Source organism: Larus michahellis, chromosome 6 (assembly GCF_964199755.1).
Source record: "Larus michahellis chromosome 6, bLarMic1.1, whole genome shotgun sequence".
NCBI classification, from domain to species: domain Eukaryota; kingdom Metazoa; phylum Chordata; class Aves; order Charadriiformes; family Laridae; genus Larus; species Larus michahellis.
In genome coordinates this window covers 49,211,231-49,234,748 of record NC_133901.1, presented here as the reverse complement: position 1 = coordinate 49,234,748, position 23,518 = coordinate 49,211,231, and the positions used below count along the sequence as shown (strand labels likewise).

Genomic DNA, 23,518 nt, shown 5'->3' with positions numbered 1-23,518 from the left:
TTGAAACTTGTGTTTTCATGTTGTATCAATGTCTGTCGTGCTTGGTCATGGCCATTATCTCTTCAACCAATGGTAGATGCATTCTTGAAGTCCTTACTTAAATTAGAACAAGATCTTAATATTTGGTTCACTTGGCTGGTTTTGTGCAACGAAAAAAATCAGCGATTTGCATCAAGATTTCTTCCTTCCTGACTTGGGCAGTTTTTATAAAGATTGTAGATCTGCCAGCAAAAGTCTTAAGTTGTAAACAGACTTAACTCTTTTCGTGTCAAGAAACAAAATTGTCCTAGTCAGTCCAAAAGAACTTAGATTTTCTCTATTTGCAGGTATTAAGAGCTGTGCAGCATACAATAGGCGAATTCTGTTTTCCAGTTAATGTTCGTTAGCTACTGCCAATGTGTGAACAAAAACTTCCTACAAAAAAAAAAAAAAAAAAGTGTGTGTGTGTGGCAGTGAGGGGGGATCCACACAACACGTAGAAAACAAGGTGTATGTGAAAGCAGTGTCCTGACTCTTTCTTGACTGCTTTCATTCCCTTTCTCTTAGGTGCTTCAATAAGTGCTTATGTTAAGACTTACGGAATAAAGTGTTTTTTTTCTAATTCAAAGGTTAATGTCAGTTTTTACTCTGTTAACTGTAGAAACTTACTCATCAGTTGATGTCCTTGGTCACAGATGCTTTCAGGAATTCATTGTACCCATTTTCTGTTTGGCAGAATGAAGGGTTTGTAGTTTTCTTTGTGCTTTCCATTTTCGAGATAAATAGAAATGAGTTTGGCATTTAAGATTTATGTACCTCTGCCCAGAGCATGACTTTGAGAGATTTGAGGGAAGACTTTGACATAGTTTACTACTATGCTGTATGCAAGAAACTTTTGACAGATGCTTGCTTTTGAAGTTGCAGTCCTTCCACCCTCCCACCCCCACATTTAAAACTGATAAATAAGCTGTGTTTGCCTGGAATTCAAGGAGTTCTTTAAATTTCTGTACAAATGTTCTTACTAGAAAAGATAGCTTACATAATTTCAGTTTTCAGGCTTATGGGTTACCCAGTGATGATTTCTACTTGGTTAATGTTTGCATTTAATTTGCACACTTGCTAATAAGTTTGAAAGGAGTGAGTTGTATGACAGCTTAATGTATTTTATAGGTTCTTGAGTACTGTATGAAAGTTTGTTCTGATGTCTTTAGGAGCAGTAGCTGTCCATTAAGTGTTTTTTTTTTTTCTTTAATCCAGATAATGCAACTGTACTACTGAAGTCACCTTGAAATCCTTAAATATATCCAAAAGGTTGGGTTTTACTTAGATTTGTAACTAGGATTCTTACTAAAACCAAATTGGAATAGAATATGGCTTCTTTTTTGGCATGGTGTGCGTACCATTTGGCTGTCTGTGAACGAAATACAGCTAGTGACTTTATCAAAGTACAAGCAAACCTTTCCATTAAGAAGATTACTTCAAAAATGCTGTTGCCTTTGACAGGGCCTTCCCTTTCAGGGAGTAACTAATTGATCCAGGAAATCTGCATCTCTGTCTGGCTTTTCTGTAGCTGTCTGAGTCACAGCTTGACTCTTTACACTGGTAACATACCTAGACTAATTGTAGTACTTAACCTGAAAATTTACTTCTCTTGCTCAACAGTGTTTTAGTGTACCATAGAAATCTTGTCTTGTCCAATTTATCTGAAGCATTGCTGTGATTGCTGTGTAATTGGCAATTCATTCATTGGCCTTACACCTTAAGGATTTAACATAATACACTTAATTGTTTTGGGATATTTTTTGTATTGTTGACCACCACTGCCTTCTAGCAAACCACAGTTTAATGTAGTTTTAACTAGTACACTTTTGTCTGCCAGTCATTCATTTTCATTCCAGGTATGAAGTGGGAGAGGTAAGTCTCACTTGAACAATTAAAAGATGAAGTTACTTTGTTTAATAAATCCAGATCCTCGGAGAATACTTACAAATGCAAAGTAATTAGTACTAACTGGAGAATTCTTATTTAACAAGAAGCTGGGGCATTTCTCTTCTGAATCTTAATGTGTTCTTTTTCCTGTAACACCATCTTGTTCATGTTTCCTTCTAGGATATGATTGAATCAAGAAGTTGTTTTGTCCTAACATGTTGGTGGCATTGAAAATAACTGCATCTGTCTTGCTTTCTAGGTTGATGGAAACGTGAGCAAAATTTATTGTCAGAACCTTTGTTTGTTAGCTAAGCTTTTTCTGGACCACAAAACCTTGTATTATGATGTTGAACCATTCCTCTTCTATGTCCTTACAAAAAATGATGAGAAAGGCTGCCATTTAGTTGGATATTTCTCTAAGGTAAAAAAATAGTGGGTTTCTTTTTTTGAACATTTGTAATTTCCCACTTGCCTTGATATTTGTGCCAACAGAAAAGAAAAAACAAACAATTCAGAATCTTGAAATTTTCTCTATAAATCTCAAATATAGTGTGCATTGTCTCAAATACACTCGTACTTTCTTGTCTCAAAGACTGATGCAAATTGAGAAATTGTATGTGCATTCAGCCACATTTATTGGTGGGGTTTTGTTGGCTTGGTTTGGGGGGTTTGGGGGTGGGTTTTTTTGTGTTGTTTCCCCCCTCCCCCAATGTGTTATGGCTTCAGTTGAAAATTAAATCTTTTTCCTCCCCCTACCATTTTTTGCAATAGTATACCAAGTCTAACTTCTAAGAATGCTAGGTATTTGAAATGTTGGTGTGTTTTCGTGGTTTTACTGCTAGCAGTTCAAGCTGGCTGTTTAGACATAAATGGCCAGCTGAGTTCATCTCTTATGTACAGTCTGATCTAATGTGGTAACTCATTGCACTTGAGTGTAAGAATGCAGTGCCTAACTTTATGGTGGATGCCTTCTTTAGAGTGGATGTCTTTATTGCTTGTGGTTTTTCTTTGAATTTTAAAGCAATAGACGGCAGCTATAGACAGAAATAATAACTTATGCGGACTGTCTTGAAAAAGATGACCAAAAATAATGGTGAAGTATAATTAGATATGTCTGCAACAGGAAGAGCTTCCATTAGTCAATTTGTCCGTAAGAAATGTGGAGAATTGCTTTTGGCTAGTCTGTTTGTCACATCTGATGATCTCGAATGTTTTAGCTACTGAAATGTAGGAAAAAAACGCTTAATTTCAAATTCCACGGAAGTACTGAAATTATTCACCGAATAATTTTGTCCTGTCCCCTCCCTTTCTTCTCTTTTTAAAAAAAAAAAAAAAAAATCCCCAACAACAAAAAACAACACCACAACTGTGTGTGTGTGTGTGCTCTTGGTGGCAGAAATGCTCTGGCGTTTCTTCCCTGATTACAAATATATTGCCAAGATGTGAACTTCTTACTGGCAGTCTTGAGAGTTTGAGAAGCCTATACGGAGAAAATACTTCACATTAACATAGAAACGAAGAAACCTTGCGAAATATGGCATGGATGTCTGCTCTCACAGATGAAGAAATGTTGTGAAACCAACATACTGGCATGTGAACCTGTCAGTGTCATCACTGGTCTGGTGTCACGTGTGGAGGCTGAAGTGATAGGTGGTGTCTTAAACTATCCCTGTGCTTGCTGCAACTTCTTGTCAGTTATTGCTGATCTGGATTTTTTTGGTTGATTTATTTGGCCTCCCTTAAAACTACTTAGTGCTGATTTGTGATTTTTTTTTTTTTTCTGTGTCTAATCTTTTAAAGGTAACAAGGCTTCAGGACTCTTCCTTTTGTATCAATAAATCTGAAAGAACCTGTAACCTTACATTGTTAGAACAGCTTCCTAGTTTAGATTGTTCCTTCTGATGTCATAAAACAATCCGTGTAATATTTGCCTCCATTGCCTTTATGTTATATGATTTCATTCTGTCTGAAAGACCTCTGGTTTCTGAGCATTCTGCCTTAATTTGCATTCAGGTGAGAAGCATTCAGCTTTGAAAAAGTTAGTATGCTTCAAGTAAGACTTCTTAGGTCTACAGGTATGGGGTTCCTCCCCTCCACCCTGACCCCATATTAATTCAGAGAGAGAAGACAAAATAAAGATGGAAACCAGCAGGCACTTAGTGTAGCAATTGCAGAAAATACAACTTCACTATATGTATAGATATTATTTTCCACTTTTATATCCTTGACTGAATGCTCAGTGAAACACAAAAATATTTTCTTCTTCTTCTTGTCCTCCTCCTTCACAGCACTTAAACTTCATTATGCTGTTTAGACAATATATTTAATTTTTAAGATGTTGAGTAGTTAACTAATAAATATTTTGAAGGGTATGTTTGATACTTCCTTTTAATAATTAACTATTACTGTGGAATTATTTGACTTTGGTACTGACCCCATGCATCTGTTCACCTTACTGGGATATTTTACAAGGACAGTGGCAGGTGCAGGCAATTGCCCACTTCAGCAGTGCTTTGACATACTTGATCTGTTTCTCCTTCCCACAGGAAAAGCTTTGCCAGCAGAAGTACAATGTCTCCTGCATAATGATCATGCCCCAATACCAAAGGCAAGGATTTGGAAGGTTTCTTATTGATTTCAGTAAGTGAAGTGTTTTATTTACACTTGTCATCCAGGAAGCTGATGGCTTTTATAAGAAATTGTAACATATGAAACTTTATTTAACTTGCTTTGTTGTTTTTATCAATAGATAATGGGATTTCTGTTTATATTTACATAGGATAGAAAAGCTCCCTGAAGTGAAAAACTTACTGCTGCTCTGTTATTGTACTCGAGGAAATTGAGAATGAATCTCTCAGCAGTAATATTAGCTCACAAAGCTATTACTCTGAATGAATTGTCTAAATTACTTTTCATTTTGCCTTGCTAGTTAGTATAAGAAGAGGCAATTATTTGTGTTTAAAGCTAAGAAGGTGTTAGTCCAAGGCATTCTCTACATTCTGATATTTCTAACTTAGGTCATCTTTTAGCTAAAGAACTGCTTTAGCTGAAGAATTGCTGCGTAGAAGGAATGTATTTTGGTTTTTGTCTTGAAGTTCATCACTTCGTTGGTGAAAGTGTTACCAAAAAAAGCGTAGGTGCTCATGGCAGTGTATGTACTTGCTGCTTTATTTTGCTGAGTTGTCTGACCTGTTAGAAAGCTTCAGGCACAACTTGTTTAAATATAGATCTGTTATCCCCCAAATCTTTAAGCTGCAATGAAACTCCAAACAAAATCATCTTAAGAAACTTCTCAGCTAAGTGTCCACAGTACTACTGAATCCAACTTTCTCCTGTAATTTAGAGGGAGGATGATAAAGGAATTAGTGTATATTGTATGTGGCTAGTTTTCACTATTACTCTTTTTTTTTTAAAGCACTGTAGAATTACACGACAATAGAGATAGTTAAGATAATAGGATTCCTTCCCTGAAGGTGTATACAAGAACATTAACATACACATAAAAATATATTGCAGTATAACAGCAGGACAAAGACAGTAATTTGCAACTGTAGAGTTTTCAAGTTCTGTGTCTTGTAGTGTTCTACCCAGCATGACTACACTAGAGTTTATAAAGATACTTAGTATGTCTCATCATTGCATGGCTTTATAAACAGTCTTCACTATACCCCTGTGACTTAAGTAAGGATGGTTCTGGACCACTTAATCCACCATTGAAATGTAGCCATCACTGGAGCGGAACACAACAGCTGTTCCATTTGTGCGCCTTCTGCAACCTTTTAGGAAAGGCAGTGATAAGTACTGCATATTTCAGGAACTGCAGAGTGGACTTTAAGTTTACTTAGGTAGAACTTGCCCCTGGTTTAGGATTAGGATCTCTTCTTGCAGAAGGAGATCGGGAACTCTTACTGGGCACAACTGGTAAGTACTTCTAGGCTTTTTCTTTGGTTTTTATTCTGTGGTGTCTTTCAAAAAAAGCACTCTCAACAAATGGTATTCTGGTTGAATTTGCAATAGTTATGGTTGCAAAACTGATGGCACAGTTATGAAATCTGTGGATTCCACAGAAGGTCTGGATACGGATACACTGTGTGTCTCTGGATCTGTGGTCTGTCTGTTACTGTGCCATGTGCTACTTGATCTGGAAGAATTGGTAGGGTATTCTGTCCCTCCACTTTCTGGAAAAATCTGTGAGTACATCATGTTGTTTGAATCATTAGGATTTTTGTGATAACTTGCATCATGACCTAATGGTATCCTTAACTTCAAGCTTATCTGGTGCTATTCTTGTGCCTTTCCTCTTTGCAGACATGTTCATATCACAGGTGTAGGCTGCAGCTGTATACATGCTGGGCATAGTCCAGAGACCAGCTTTAGCTTCTGCTGTAGCTAGAGCTAACAGACTGCCTGCTTTGGGAGCACACAGTCCCTCAGTACATTTACACAGTGTTTTGCCTTTGCTTTCTGGACAGAGGTTCCCTTAACTAACTGGGAATCAGACTGTCTTGGTTTCCAACAGAATGAAGAACCAAGAGGTGACTGAGAAAATCTGGCTCTGTAGTGAGAGTGAGGTGCAAACTAAATTAAAGGTAGTGAGAGAACTGCTTGTGGCTGTTTTTCCCTAGGGGTAGAAAGGAAGGTAAAACTCCAAGGCTTGTTTTCCTAGGTTGTATCTATGTCCTTTTGCAGGATGGAGGCTGAATGCCATTAAATGGGGCAGCCATAGCCTCATCCAGACGAGTGAGTCCAAAATCTGTCTTCATACAAAAAAACCCCCTTCAAATCAATTGTTTACTTTTTTCCTTGGAATTCTATGTGTTTCTACCTCCTGTATTGTAATTGACTGACTACCATCTTCTTTGTACTTCACCCTTCCTGTTGACTTGTGGTCTCTGAGAATAAGTTGCTCTAACTGGCCTGAGAAGATGGCCTAACAAAACTCCAGTTATTACTCTAAACTTGAACAGAGAAAGTTTATCATAGTTTAAAACACTTTTTGCCATAACATTATCTAGATTGTTATGCTCTCATAAAGTTATTGGGAGATAAATTTTATGCTCTGAATGTTAAGTCTTGATTTGTCATGCAGGTAGTGCGTCTAAACCGCTCTATTTTGAATTCTGTGAAGTAGTCAGTTGTACTTATCTCTTTTGTAGCGGTAACCAGAACAGGTTTTAGACTAAAATAATAAAAATGTAACTGCGCAAGTAATTTTCAGAAAATGATAGTTACAAACCACAGAAGGGAAGGTCTCATGAACTGTTTGCAAGTAGCTGACTGCTCACATTACTTTGTGTATATCTAGACACTTGACAGTTAGAAAGGCTGGAAAGAACGCAGCCTTAAGCCGTTACAAACTTCTGCTTTGTCAGCAGACTGGTGAAAATGTAGTTTGTGGTACAGAATTTGCTTCTTTTTCTGTAAGTGAAATGCATTTGTTTGTTCAGATTGTGATGCATTCTTTTGTCTTGGACTAATTTGATGTTTACAGATGAGTCTATGTGGTCATCCTATAAGTTGCAAGGGAAAATAAATTATTCTGCTAAAAGACAATTAAGTATTTGTTTTCTGACCATTGTTTTTGTTTTAATTTTTTTTCAACTTAATTTTTTACTAACTACATGTGACTTATCAGATTCTATATGAAATATAGGTAATGCTGTAATTTCTTACTCTGTAGACACCAACATAAAGCTTTGTTTAAGGTCTGTCTCTTCAGGAATCTGTAATATCACATGTGGAAAATAGATTCGTAGGAAGGGTACTTCAACTTTTGTGAGAAGAAAGTGTGCTGTAAAATCCCTGAGTTCTGTAGCCTGATCATCTTCAGCAAAAATTTCCTGTGCAGTTTTCTGTAAGTCATTGGTCATTTAAGTAAAAATGTTTTTTTTAAAAAAATACATTGTATGTGTCTGTATCTGTTCTGTCTTAAAGTCGGGTAAGTTTTTTTTTTTTTGGGGGTTGGGGATGGTGGTGGTGTTTGGTAGAGAAGTTATGGGTTTTGACTTCTATAGATACTTGTGCTGTTAGAAATGGAAAAAAGTTTAGTTCTAAATATTTATCAAACAGTGAAACTGTTGATATGTAAAATTGCAGACTTGGTACTGCTTCATTTTGCAGTAAGATAAAATCAGTTTAACCTGTTTTATTTTTGAGAAGCGTGTCATACTGAAGACAAAATGGTTTACGTGAAGTCTTAATTTTGTTTACACTAAGTATGCTTTATTAAATATTATTTTATAACAGTCTTGATTTTTCTTAGAGGGAACCTAATTTTTACTTGGAGTGTGTTTAAATGTACAAAAGCAGTTCCTGAAAATGAATAAAGGTATTAATTTGCTTGTTGTATTTATACCTTCCTGCCTTTTACAGGATAGTTCTTGCCAAACTTCTTGAGTTTGGGCCTTTTGTTTCCATTTCCTTGTTCTTCTTGTATTCTGTGAAGTTGACTGGATTGTGATTGCAGGGTTGTACCTGAGAGAGAATTAATTGACTTCTACATGCATCTTCTGTGTTTGCTGTAAATTAAACTTTGGGCAAGTAAACTCCAGCTTAAGTTGATCCAGAAATGAACCAGAGAGCAGGCTTCTGTTGTGTAAGATCCCATTCTGGGTTTCTTTCACTTTGAATATGAGTCCAGTTGCAGTGATACACAGCTATCATTCCTGTCACAAGGATTATATATACTTGCATTTGGGTGAGTCTTTATATGTCCTCTGTTAGCCTGCGTTGCTGCTGTGGTTTTGCCAACACAAGCACTAAACTACAGTGTTGTAGCTACTCCTGTATGTGCAATCCAATTTCTTTTATAAACTTGAGCAGCCTCTACATGCAAGAAGTTTTTCTTTACTTTCTTGATTTGAGCTCTCACAAAGCCTAGAATCGTCATATGCTTTCTGTTTCTACTCGTTGGGCAGCAGTGACAAAAAATATTAGTATTTCTTTGTTTGGCATATCTAACACAGAGTTCAATATTACTAGAATGAAATACTGCAGTATTTCGTATTTGTTTTCTGTAACTTTAAGCAATCTTTTGATTTGAACTTCCTCACAAAACTCATCACAGTCCCATATTTCTTCTTATTGGATTGCAAATTCCATGCTGGAGGCCTAGCAGCAGTTGGAGGGAAAAAAAATGCATGTGACAATACTAGGATAAACCTTTCTAACTGTGCTGGCTAGTATGTTGATGGTTCATTTGCATCACAGTAATAACTGGGTTCAATGCTGAGGAGCAAAGACCTTGATAGCCTTTTGTTATTTATCTTGAGGGCGTTTCTGGTCCAATTAATTGTAGGGTTCTTCTTCCCCTTCAGAATTCCCTCTTCTCATTCTTTCCCATTTTATCTGTTCATTGTGAAACGATTATTCTTGATGAGAGTGGAAACCTGGTTTAATGATGCTGGGATTCAGTTTGGGTTATATATGTTCTTTGTTTTGTTTTGGGGGTATGGAGGGGGATTGTTTCACTTGTCTGTATGTTTGGGGAAAGCTGGTACTGACTTTTTGACCTCTTGTATCATTTCTTGAGTGCAACTTTTAATGGCTTTTTTTTTCCCATTAGCTTGAACTAACCCCTGATTCCCTTCTGGGATGTGTAGCTCAGGTTTTTTGTGAGCAGACTATGACAGGGAAAGACGACTCAAGTCTGGCAGTGGAAGAAAGAAACAGAATTTATAATACCTGGGGAGCTGTATTCTAGCATAGGAAGAGTGTCTCTGTTTAATGTTGTTTTTTGCTTGTTTCTCCAAATCTGGTATCTGTTTCTTAGTCAAGTGTTTTATTTTACCTGTTCCATTTAAACAGGTGAGTAAATCTTGAAGTCTTGATTTGCAGAAGCAGCAGAGTACCAGCAGTAGCAGCACTTGTGCAACGGCTAATGTGTAACACCAGGGAACGCAAGTTTCCAAGGGATGAGAGGAACAAAAAATTGGCTCTACAAGTAAAGGGAAAATAAACTGTTAATGGAAAGTTACGTCTTTCCTCCTAAATGCTTTTCATGAATAAGCATGAGAGCAATTGATAGAGGAGGTCAGAACCATTACTGATTTTATAAATTGGTAATTGAGAGAGAGAGAGATCCACTTTTTTGCTCAATTAGGCTGGGGGCAACATGCATTAGCCCACATTGCTTCTCAATAGGAAATGGCTCAGCAAAGGCTTGTGAACAAGATTTGGCGTGGTGTTCATTTGCCATTTACAGCTTTGAAGAACTGGGCTGAAGATCTGGAACTACTGCCTGTTTCTTTGATCTCAGTTTAGTCCTGTCTTCTCCACTGCAAATTCCTAAAATCACTTGTCCACGTGCAATTGTTTAGGGGCTTTTGTGCCGAAAAGTTGAATCAGTGAAATATTCTGGGCTAAAAGTGGGTGTCGAGTAAGGACAGATGTCCTTGAAGGTGTGTGTTAAACCCAGATCACATAGTGATCCTGCATGCACTTTAATTCAAAAATAAGGGATGGTGGAGGGGGCAGTGAATAGGCACAAAAAGAATGGATACCTTTGTAAAGTGCATTCTTGAAACCTTTCTGGTTTGCACTTGTTTTAGAAGATCTGCATCTGTCTGTAGAAATGTGGAAGATCTTCATTGCTTAGGGCTCAGCTTTGCAGAAGTGGAAGGATTGTGGATTGAGTCCAGATAATTACGTTAGGTACAAAAGCTGTTCCACAAGCATCGACAGGTACCATAAACCTGCATTGATGAGAATGGAGGCAATGGGTTTATTTCTTACTGCCCACAGTTTTGAGACAGTTTTGAAACAAGCTAAAAAAAACTGCCTTGGGTGAAACTGGGTAGTCTTTGGGCACAGTTTAGGGAGGCTGTGAAGAGTATGAGATTTTTCTTCTGGTCTCTAGTGTGATTTGGTTCTCCCTGTAAGTTTGGTAAAGAGCTGATCCAGCCTGTAAAATTAGTTTTTCTGTGAAAGGCAAGAAGTTTGGTTTCTGCTAAGCTTGAAGAAAAACATGAATATCATTCAAAAATAAAACTGCTTATTTTTGAATATGCTCAATTCAAACAGCATTTTCTCTTCCAGGATAAACTAGTTATTTCAAACTTCTTCATGGCTCCAATACTTCAAAAGCTCTGTTGTCTGATACAGACAAAAGGTTATATTTGATTGAAAATAAAAGTTTCTTTTAGATAGTTTTGGGCCTAGTTTTCTCACTGATGTCCATTGCTATGTCTTAATTTTTTTTGCAGTGTCTTCAGAAGGAGTGAGCTTTCCATGGCTAGTTGCAGTTTGGACAGTGAGCTGTTCTTCTAGTTTCTTCTTCCACACTGGCTTTGTGGTGCTTTGGTATATTGAGAAGGTTTGGAAGTTTTGCTGTGCCAAAAGGTTGATTTGGTAACTCTGTTGTCTCTGGTTCCTGCTGTAGTGTTTCTAGGCTTTCTGCTTTGACAGCAAATTAGGTTACTCCTCTGTGGAAACTTGAAAAGCAATGACTTTGTGAAGCACCATGTTTGTGCAGTCATCCAAAAAAACTGAGTTGAACAAAACTTGAAATAAGTAATGGACTAACATGTGGCCTGTCATTTAGGGCAACATATGGCTGATAAATTATATTAGCATTTGAGAAAATGTCATCCCTGTTTTGAAGATGAATAACTTTTTAAAAATGCAATAAATGCGTTGGAATTAAGTGGTGGAGTAGAGTGAAAATGCTGCCTGAGGTTTTTACAGTGGCTCTGAGATAGTATTATATCAGTAAAGGAAGAGCTGATGATAGATGACAAATTTTCTGTACTGAAGGGCTTTCATTTTTTGGTAGGAAGCTGGAATGAGGCAAATGAACAAAGCCATTACAGTATGGAAATGGTGGTGTTCCTTCTTTTAAGAGTATTTGAACACAGAAACAAAGACAGGCTACAAAAGAAGCACCAGAAGGGCGAAAGAGGGCAGAAGTAATGAAAAGACATACAGTTTTCTTCCTCATTAAAATGAATTCATAGAATTTCTTTGCTGTGTAGTCTTAGCTTGTGTTGTTTTAAGTAGCTGTGTAGACTTGCCATGTAGTAACAGGTTGCAGGGAGGTGGGGGTGTAACTGATTTAAAAGTCTGTGCTCAGCTGGAAGCAAGACACAGACCTTGAACTGAGAAAACCCATGTTCTTTATACTAATTCATAAATTAACTTCTGGAAAACAAAGCAGACTGGGGGAAAAAAAAAGGTAAAGATGGATGCTGTAATAGAGCAAATCTATGTGGAGAGATCAAAGGAGGTGTGTTCACATGTATGGCATATAAGTTCTAGTATGCTTATGGAACTGCTGGGAACCACTTCTGGTATCTGCCTGCTGCTTAGAGCTAGACCCAAGTTGCAGTGGGCTGTAAGTGGTTGGATCTACTTCTTTGGTATGTGTTTATATAGAATTGATAGGCTAAATCCCTTAATCTGGTCATGGAAAATAACGTGTTGGCCAGAAGGTAATATTTTGGAAAAACTACTTTAAGTACTTTAAGAAAATCAGAAGGAATTTTTTAAAATGTACAAATACTTTAATCAAATATGGATATGAAGTAGAAATAACATTTGAAAAATGAGGGTGTCCGTGGAATGATGAACTCTTTCTGTAAACACCCGTCACATCGTTCTTTTCCAAAGTCTAGTGTTCAGATGTTTTACAGTTTGCTGTAACAAATATTGAAATATACCAGAAATACAAGGTAGGAATAAGCACACTTTAAAAAAAAAAAAAGTTGCTTACAGTTATACTTTGCTATGCTCTATAAACAGAATTGAGATGGGGGTGAAGTGGGACCATATTTTTTTTTTTAAGATAAAGTTTATTTTAATCAAGAGCATTTCAGCATTCCCTTTCACAGAATCACAGAATCTTAGTGGTTGGAAGGGACCTCCGAGATCATCGAGTCCAACCACAAAAAAAAAAAAAAAAAAAAGGCACCCACCTACTAAACTCCACACCCACAACCCCACACACAACACGCCACCACAAACAATAATCTTGGGCACTAGAGCATGCCCTGAAGAGCCATGTCTACACGTTTCTTAAATACCTCCAGGGACGGTGACTCCACCACCTCCCTGGGCAGGCTGTTCCAGTGCCTGACCACTCTTTCAGTAAAGTAATTCTTCCTAATATCTAATCTAAATCTCCCTTGCCGCAGCTTCATACCATTTCCTCTGGTCCTGTCGTTATTCCCTTGGGAGAAGAGGCCAACCCCTGCCTCTCTACAGTCTCCTTTCAGGTAGTTGTAGAGGGCAATGAGGTCTCCCCTCAGCCTCCTCTTCTCCAAACTAAACATGCCCAGCTCCCTCAGCCTCTCCTCACAGGACTTGTTCTCCAGACCCCTCACCAGCTTGGTGGCTCTCCTCTGGACATGCTCCAGCACTTCAATGTCTTTCCTGTAGTGAGGGGCCCAAAACTGAACACAGTACTCGAGGTGAGGCCTCACCAGTGCCGAGTACAGAGGTGTCTCACATTACAATCCTGAAAGAAATGTTTTGTTATTGCTGAGGGTGTGGTAAACAATGGAGGGTGAGAATGAGAAGCTGAGGGTGGAAAGGAATAGGATTTTTTTTAATAGTCTTTATTGGAAAAATATATTCTCAAACTACACTTATGAAGTCAACACCACAAATTTAAGGATCTGTATAAACAGGCCTGTGTCATTTATTACCTGTGGTGGCCCATATTGAATCATTCTGTTTGGGTTTTTTACTGCTGACTGACTTACTTGTGTACCCCAATACAGAACACTCTGTCAATCTTCTGGTCATTTTTGTTGGTGTGTTTACAGAGGTATTGTGTCAAAATGAAAGGTTGAATTACCTGCCCTTTTTTTTTTTTTTTTCTTCTTTAAGAGGGAGTTGAAAGTGGCTGTTTGTGGGAGCTGTGAATTTGTGAGAGAGACTGAATGCTGCTGCTTATTTTATGTTCTTTTCTTGATGATGGATTATGTTGCTGACCTGAAGGCATGAGTTTGGCCTCTCCTAAATAACTAATAAGGAACATTCTGTCAAGCTGAGATTTAGATGAGGGAGGAATAAAGATGGATTTTGAATCAAGCTTTGTTGACTTAAGATTATTCCAAGAAAATCAGCCTCTTGGGATTTCTTGGCATTGCTTATATATAGCTTCAAGACACCGTGCATTTATCAGAACTGCAAAAGAAATCGGGCATGTCACTTCAGATACAGAAGCTAAGACTGTTTTAACTGAAGAGCATCTTTATTTCAGATAGCATTGAAAACAGCTAAAAGGCAAGGCCAAACACAGTAACAATGAAAACAAATGTTTGCTGGACAAAGCTGACTTTATAGGGCATTAGTGAACAGGAGAAACCATCTGCTGAAGACTAGTGGCTGAAAACAGATTTTAATTAAGTAGTGCATCTTTAATGATCAGGAATCTCTACTTTTGACTGCAGTGTAGTTCTGTTGCAGCAAGTCGGTGGACAAAATGGGTGTTTTGTGGCCTGTCATTGTTCAGGCACAGTGAGACATCTCACCTCAATGAGACAACCATCCTTAAAGGATGTCTTTCTTTTCCAGTGCCATCACTTTTATCAGGCAGTTCTACCTTGTAAAGAAACTTTTTTTTTTTGCTTCTTTACTTCTGTTTAGAGTAACAGTAGATATTTATCAGATTGCCATGTCTTGGGCCTAGCTTTTTGAGGTGCACTGTAATAGATGGATTTTTGTGTTCAGTGTTTGGTAGATAATATGTGCTTTTTTTTCTTTCATCATGCAGTTTCTGTATCTGCTGGCTAACCAGGTATCACCATGAGCTTCCCCAATAACCTCTTTCATCTGTTCTTTCTTCTGAATCTTACTTGGTTAGTTACTTGTTCTACAGCATGCTTTAGTAGAGCAAATGAATAGCAATGATGTTTTGCTGCTCATGTAAAACAAGCGCAATTTGCATCTTCTGCTGTGTCTTATGGAGTTAGTGTGTCATGACCACTTACCTGAGCAAGCATAGTATTAGCAGATGTGCATTTTGACTTCTCCGTACTGATTCCCCATTTCGCTTTTGTTCATGTTCTTTAGTACTACTAGGCTGTCTTTTATATGTATGAATAAAACAATGATAAGAAAAGCTCTTGCGCTCTGGAACTTGGTTATATGCTCTAAAGCTGTTAAAACCATCCCTGATAAAGTTTTGGTCCAGGGCATCTGTCACTTTCCAAGTTTGATAATTTTCCTGAGCCACAAATCCGGGACAGTTATGTTAACAGCCTGGTTAACATTCTAGCTGAGAGTCCAAGCTTAATGGTACAGATGCCATCTGGTTGGCCACAGTGCCGTGTAAAGGTTCTGGGCCTTCAGTTACGTGTTATATTCGGCATAGCCTCCTAAGTTCATACTCCTGTCTTGTCAATTGAGTTTTGTAGGAGTACATAGAGCCTACAAGGCACAAACAGGTAGTATTTTCTAATGAGCATGCTTGATACATTTTTAACAATGGTATTCATGTGCTGTCAACATTTAACACCAGAAGGTAATGGCAGTTCTTAAAGGAAATTCATTCAACAGTTACAGTTGTATAAACAATTTACTGTTCAGTGTCATCTATTTAATAATTCAAAAATGTAAATCTAAATAATAACTTAAAACACTGCCTGTAAAATCAAGTACAATCCATCCTTGTTAATGATCTTCTGAACTACTTAACCTACTGACAAATTTATTCATCCAATTGGTAGTCAGGGCTGATGACCTCTGTGCATGCCAAGTCTTGCTTTTAAGGGTACTTCAATTCCTTTTCTTTGCTTGTGCTTTTCGCTCTGCTTGTAAGTAGTCCACTTTGTACGCAGAACCTCCACTCAAGGGGTTTACTGGCAACTGGCACAGGTAAAATAAGTGTTAACCAATTAATTCACTCAAAGGGTGCCTTTTGTTGGTCTGGCTGTAATGCGGTCATCTTTACCTTTCCTTCCCTTCATGAAGGGCATTTGTTTAGCCCTAACCTCTTCTGTGAAGCTTTCTGTAAAGGAACTAAAGGTTTTGGGCCCCCTGGGTTGAGTTTACTTGAGGATGTGGAGAGGAATAAGAGCTGGCATTATTTCTTGTAACAATAATGAGAGAATCTTTGGCTTACTCTGTTCATCACGAAGAAAGCTTTTCTTTAACCAGACAAAGAAGAGGAGAGAATGTAGCAGGTTGTTCACTGATCTAAGCATCTCAAGTTACAGCTAGTCTTTCTCTCTCTCTTTTTTTTTTTTATAGTGTTTGTGTGGATCTTGGCATTGGGGTCCTTTGAAGCTGCCTCAAAAGTGCTTTCAAAGAGGGTACTAACACCTATTTAAGGTCGTCTGTCTTTGACCTTCCTCCCGTTGACATAGATAAGAACAGTTCAGAGGCACACAGAATAGTTACGGAAAAAAACGGTAACATGAATCACAGTTTTAGGAATCTTAAGTCTTAATAAGCTCACACTTTCACCTTACCTATTTCTGCTTTCCACTCATGGTCATACCTCTGAACTTGAAATGCTGAGCTGACCTAAGTGCGTTGAGCTGTCCTGCCTGAATGCTCAGCTGTTTTGATTTTTCTGACTACTCTTTTGAACCTGTGTCTTCACAACTCATTCATGTAATTTCTAAACAAGGTATTTGATGTTTTATAAGACAAAAGGAGGTCTCTTAGGATAAACTGAAATGCTGGTTTGAGGGAAATCTTCACTTTAGATACTAGTGTATTGTGAAAACAGTTACTAGCACTTACTGTTCTTTCAGATCTCTGGTTTGATACAGAACATTGCATGAAAACTTAGTTGTTCCTTTCCATATTAAGGGACTTATTTTACTTGGTTATGTTTCAAACAAAACAAAAGTTTAATGGAAAAATGCTTGATTCCATCTGTCTGAGTCTGGCAATTCATTTGTGGGGGCTGGTCTTTAAAGAGACTGAGAAGAACTCAGAACGTGCAAGGGCAAATAGTTCACTGGTTGATTCTTTTATTCTGGATAGATTCTCATGAATATGTTTTCTTCTGACACAAATATTAACAAAATATAAATAGGAGTGGAACAGTGCTGATTACATAAGGGCAAGTTTTGAGCACAAACTATTGCTTACGATTTTCAGAAAGGCTCCATTTTATGACTAGGGGCCTCTGAGAAGTAGATCTCAAGCTGTTTCCAACTTCTGGCAGTAGTTTGATTTTGTTGCGGCTCTCTTGCCTGCTCAGGGTTTTCAGCAGTGCATTGGCATCTTTAAAGTGTGTATCTGGAAAGCTTTCATAAGTAACTTGATTCTGTCTTCTGCATCGGAGTTACTTCAGTGGTGGTGGGGTAGCTTTGCTGTGTGTGGAAGCATATGTAAATGTTTATATGTCTGATTGTGATGTGCATGCATAACTGTAAACCTGAGATTGACAGGTTTAAGTTATACAATGCATGAGGAAAAGCTATTATCCTTATAAATCAGATTGAAGTCTGAAATGCTAGCACAGCATTAATTTCTCATTTTGCTGATGTAGTGTGTATATGTCTAAATGGACTTCTGCTGTGAAGGCTGCATGCAGTCTAAAATTGGGGAAAGATCAGTAGACTAAAATCTGTTCTTATGATCCAAGCAGCCCGCTTGTATTTGACTCCCATTTTCATGACATCAGTACACAGTTCTTATCCCTCTGCTATCCTCCAGCAGCTCTGGGCAGTGGTGATGTTTTTGTTCTCACTTCACCAGCAGATAGACTAGATCAGTGGAATTCATTGCTGACTGCTTAAGTGCATAACATGAGGATGTGAATAACAAACAAGTGGATAGCACCAATGACCAAGACGTGCAAACCCGGCAGTTTAATGGAACAGTTGGTCTAGAATGGTGTGTCCTGAGGGTCCAGAGAGCTGTTTGGAGTTGACACAACCATGATGGTGATATGACACAGTCAGCAGTTGGAATGACCACACTGGCACATCAGAAACTAACTTGGACAGAACTTCTAGGGGAATAAGCGGCCATCTAGATCTTGGGCTTCTTGGAGAGTTGGATTTGCAAGATACAATGTGATGAATAGGGTGGGTAGGGGAAGGGGGCCCTCTCTCACTGCGTTTGAGAACCCATTATTCTAATTTCTCAAGTCCTGAAAACAAAAAGGAGGAATTGGAGGACTGTGCTCTGTCATAGAGTCGTAACCTCAGTGGGATTACAGAGATGCAATGGGGTAGCTCAGAAGACTGGACTGCTGCGATAGATGGATAACAGTCTCTTCAGGAAGGACAGGAAGGGAAGCCAAGGAGGGGAGGTTGTGCTCTACACAAAGGAATGAGTTGGATGCATGGAGCTCTGCTATGGAATGGGTGATAGGCCTGTCAAGTCTGTATGCTTCAGAATCAGAGGATAGGGCAGCAATCATGAATACTGTGGTGGGCATTTGTTACAGACAGCCTGTGCAAAAAGGGAAGAGGATGAACCTTCCAAGCAACTGGATGGCATCTGCTAGTGGAAAGCCCTTGTTCTCAAGGACTACTTGAAACACTGTGCTGGAAGGGCAGCACAGCGGAATACAAGTAATCAAGCAGATTTCTTCAGGGTGTTTGGGAGAAAATTTTGACACGGGTTTTGGAAGGACTGGCTAGGGCAAATGCTTTGCTGGATGTGCTACTTGCAAATAAAGAGGAATTAATCAGGGAAGCAATAGTCAGTGGTAGTGGCCATGAGATAGTAGGGTTTCAGATCCTGATGGAAGTGAGGAGGGTGACTACCAGAGTAAGGCCCAGAATTTTACATTGTTTAGAGAATTGGTAAGTGGTTTCCTGTAAGAAGCTGCTGTGAAGGGCAAAGGAGTGCAAAACACATTGATCTCCAGGGACGATTTCCTCAAACGGCAAAAATGACTCATTTTAATGTTCATGAAAATAGCAGGTGTGACAGTAAGCCTGCTAGGCTGCAGGGAGAGCTCCCGACTTGAGCAAAAACAAAATCTACAAAAAGTACTGGTATTGGTTACAGGTGCAGGAATGGAATTAAGCTAAAGCTTGGTTGGAGTTGAAACTGAGGGATGTGGAGAGCAACAGGAGACCTCTTACAAGTATGTGGACAGACAAAGGCAGAGTAAGCAGAACATAGCCCTGCTGCTGAATGGAGTAGGCATCCTGTGCAGTGGGGGTCTCGGAAGGGATCTCAGGTACTCAGTACTTTCTTTGCCTTGGCTTTCACTGATAGGGCTAGTTCACAGGTGTGGCAGAATTTAAGAAGCAGAGAGAGATGCTGTCCATGGTAGAGGAAGATCAAGTTACAGAGAATTTAAGTAAATTGGACATATACAGACTCATAAGACCAGGTGGGATTCACGCAAGGGAACTGGCTGACATGATTGCAAGATATCTTCCCATGATCTTTGAGAAGTCATGGCAAATGGGGAACATCTTCAGTAACTGAAAGGTGGCAAATGTTACATGCATCTTCAAAACAGACAAGGAAGGGTGAACAACTACGGCAACGAGTGAAATAAATGGATTTGTATCATCATGATAGTACAAAGATTATAGAGCATTTGACTTGGTATAAGTCATGTAAAAAATGCTAAGGTGCTTCTGGATCTGTATAAATTCTGCCTACACGTGTTTCTACATACGCCATCTTGTGAAATATCTGCTGTTAGCATTAGTTTAGCTTATGGTAGGAGAACTTACTTTGGAAGTAAACTTTAAGAAGTTTAGAAGTGCTGCCAGCAGACTGTCAATTAAGCACTGTGTTGCATAGGTGCATTTTGAGCTGGACTTGGTGATGTGGTACTCACCACTGGCAGCTTTTTTCAAGCCTATTTATAGGATCAGTGATGTATTACTACTGTTAGTACAGCTGAACAGGTTCAGAAAGAGAAAATGGAGTTTAGTTGTGCATTAACAGTGATCAGTGATTCTGTGTAGCTGTTCAAATTAACTTGATTGTGGTGGCCTTAGTGCACAGCTGGAGAGCAGTCATGTCCCTTAGAATGGCAACAGTGCTTCTTTCTTTGTTGGCTGTCTTGTCCTTTATTCACAAGCAGTTAATCCATTTACAACTCAGCTGCCGAATACCAGTATATACAGATGACATGTCTCGTAGCGAAACTGAAGCTGGTGACAGTTTACCTTATTATGACATGCTGTATGTTGTAGCAGCTCAGTAGCTGTTTCATGACTCTTGAGAGCTGACAACCTGACAGTTGTTCTAAGCTATGTCATTCCTGTTTGTGAGTTGAAATCTGTTTTTAAATTGGGCTTTCTATGCAGGCAAGGCTTGAGCAAGTTTGGAACTGTTTTAAGTTTGCTTTTATGTTTTGCTGTGATGCAAATTACAGTGTCAAAAGAGACTTAAGTTTGGAAGCCAAGGTTAATAGATCTGAATTTGGTTCTTCATATGGTTTATTCCCCACTCTGATTCTCAGTCATTACCTATTACAAGAATACCATCTGACTTTCTGGGTTTAAAAATGATTGGAAGATGATTCAGATGTGATAATATAGTGTTGTCTATTTTGTGGGTATTTTGATACATAAGCAATAAAATAATGCTTTTGCAGTGGTACTTCTCTTAAATTTTCATCCTTTATACTTCAAAAGGTGGAGAGTCTTTTTCTTCTGTGTAAACGAAGTAAAGATTCATAATAGAAATTTTCCTCTTTGAAGCAAGGTACCATGATGATGATCAAGCACTTTTACTAGGAAGCATGGAAGCTGATAGCCTAAAAAGCATGAGAGGAAGCTGTCTTGATGAAATCCTGATGAATAGAACAAAGATTTCCTATTTGCTGAGTCTACTGTTGTTGGAAGTCCAGTAGGTAATGGTGGCAGGGTTACTGCTGAAAGACTCTTAGGAGTTATTCTAAACTACAGACCTCTGCTACGTTGCATTTTCTGTTCTGTTCTTGTGCTCTGTAAGAGTTTCTCCTGTTTGAGAGCTTTGCGTGTTAAGAGCAGAGCTCTGCTTCTTTTCTTGCATTAAACTGCCACCAGTGGGGTTCTGTTTTTGAAAGAAACACTGCATTTGACTCCAGGTTTGCTTCAAGGTAAAAGCTAATCTAATCTGCAGGTGATCAAAAAAAAAAAAAAAGGTAAGATCTAAGTTCTAATTACAAAATTTGAGTGAAGAGTTGTGTTCTCTGGAACACCTAGGGTGACCCAACATGAGGACTCTGGAATACTCTGGTAATACACATCCTAATTTTAAGATATTTGGCTCTGGTTTTTACAAAGCTACAAGAACATAACAGACTTTCTTCACTAGTATTTGTAACTTTCTTATTCAGACAGAATAATAATATTGATTTCCTAGAACGTGATATTGAACATGACTTCTTAAATAAGATCAGAACTATGTTTTGTCTCCAGTGTGTTATGTGATTGATACATAAAGCCGTTTCCTAGATCACAGACTTGCAGATAAATGTCTTTTTAAATTTTTCAGTGTAAACTACTATTTCCAGCATTTTGTAGCAAACAAAAAATCTATCATAGCTGAAATGTTGGACTTGTGACTCCTGACCCTCAGGGTCAACTTTGAAGACTCTGTGTGTTTTAATTTTTAACCTGCATAAGTGAAAAACAAATAGTAGATTTGTTACTAGTAGCACAGGAGAAAGGAACTGCAATTTGTACGTACTTGTCCAGGTACAGAATGAGATTCAGTACTCTGCCATTCAGGCACATTTTTGCTGATTTTGCTGATTCTGTCAGTTTCTGCCGAAGACAATGCAATGTGATATAATGAGGTAAAAGATATTTTCAGAACAATAGTTAAACATCATATATGATGTCCTCACATGAGTGAAGTGCCTCTCTCTCTGTGGCACTGTTTTCAAAGAACATGGCTACACGTAAGCAGTGAACTTCAAGAAGTGGAGGGATTATGTTAGATCAGCACAGTGTCTGTTGCATGCGATGAGTTTGATCTGTCAGGTGCTGTGTTAAGGGGGCATGTGGGTAATAGACAAGAGGAAATGGTACTAGAGATGCAGCTGATGGCATCTTCTGGAGTAGCTTGCATTGAAACTGCCTCAGGATGCTCTGGGTGGATTGTGTTTTGGCTATGTTGAATTTTCAATAAAATGTGCAGTTGTATTGCCCATTCGAGATTGGAAGAGATGTTATGATACTTTCATAAAAAGGGGACTAATATACTTACTTTACAATCTAAATATAGCCCTCTATTTTCCCTTCTTAGAGCCTACTCTGCTACGATCTTTATTTTCCAAAGCGTGGATGTTAACCAACTGACCATTGCTTACTTTTAAGCTAAACAAAGTAACCTTTGTATTTAATATAAAATACAGCATTTCTAGGAATGTTCCAGGATATAAAGTTTTTTAAAAACAGAAATAGTAAATATAATTATATCAAAAATACTTGTTCAAAACCTTCATATTAGCTAAGTTCTCTTCCTTCTCAGATGAATAGGAAACCACTAATGAAGTTCATTCAGTCCTGTGCAGTATGCATACCACAGTTTTAACTACTTCTGTGTGTAACTGAGCCACAGTGTGGCCATGCTGTCTTGCATGCAAATAAACAAGTGTAATTCAAACACCTACATCGAGGTCGCAAATAGGCTGGAGGGAAGGGAGGACAGGACTGGGGTTTTTGTTTTTGTGGTTTACTTGAATCAAGTCAAATTGCTTAGCTTACTTGAAAACCTAATGGCTTTATAAGGATTGTGGTCAGTTTTAAACACACTCCAAGAAACTGAACTTTTTTAAGCTAGATCTCTTTTCCTTGACCATTCATCAGAAATTAAATGATAGATCAATTTGTTCATTGCTATAGAATGTAAAGCATGTATAGAGAACACACAGATTGCAGGAGAGTCCTTAAAGAATATCTTCAAACTTCATTTGACTTCCTTCTGTCAATTTCAGTTTGTTCACTTGGCCTTTCTCTGTATACCAGTTCAATTGTTTAATGTCTGTGTTTGCAGCTTCTTCCTATGCCACTGGCCTCTATGTAATCTGCATCTCTGTCTTCTTCCACCTTTGAGGGCTAGCCTGCCTTTGCTACCATGTTAAAGGCAAAGGGACAAGGCTGTATTTCTTCAATAGATAATAAAATTAACTTCAGCTGTCTCGAGCTAAATCATACCTGCCTTATTTAAAACTGTGGAGTGATTTATGCTTAATATTAGAAAGCTAAGGTAGTGAAGTTTGGAAGCGTGTATGGCAGGGAAAGAAGGATGTCTTGGGGGTTTGGAGATAACAATGACTTAGTAATGAAATAGCTACTTATGGCAGTTTGTAACTGAAGTACGCATAAAACTGCTTTCATGTCATAGAACTGAAAGGGGGCTGATACGGTCCTGATTTTTTAGATTTTCAGGAGAGAGCTCGGGAGATCCAAGTTAGTACACCTCATATCTGTACCAGGCATATTAGTGGACATGACAATAAAGGCTCGTTCTAGTGAAGACACAAATAAATGCACTGAATGTAGGAGGAAGATGGACTCTGTGCTCCTTGAAAAAGACAGTGACACTTAACAAATCTTACCAAGTTCTTAGAAAATGATGAAAAGTGTGGGCATGATACCCATCTGGTGGGTTCCATTTGTTTGGACAGACTCAGACTAATTCTGTTTCCATGCCAGTTTCACAAGATGGTTTCCTGTTGTAGTCCGTCCCTTGGATTTTTTTTTCAGTTGGTCACTGTCAGAAGAGGCTGCTATCA

General features: G+C 38.3%; 1 protein-coding gene across 7 annotated transcripts in view; it reads left to right on the top strand.

Moving 5' to 3' along the window:
* The window catches only part of KAT6B (lysine acetyltransferase 6B), a 118,062-nt gene that overhangs the window by 80,151 nt on the left and 14,393 nt on the right, over nucleotides 1-23,518 (top strand). For all 7 annotated transcript variants that reach the window (XM_074592996.1, XM_074592991.1, XM_074592993.1 and 4 more), the window contains exons 11-12: nucleotides 2,168-2,329; nucleotides 4,455-4,548. In XM_074592996.1, coding sequence (XP_074449097.1) covers nucleotides 2,168-2,329; nucleotides 4,455-4,548 — 256 coding nt within the window. The remainder of the gene's footprint in view (nucleotides 1-2,167; nucleotides 2,330-4,454; nucleotides 4,549-23,518) is intronic.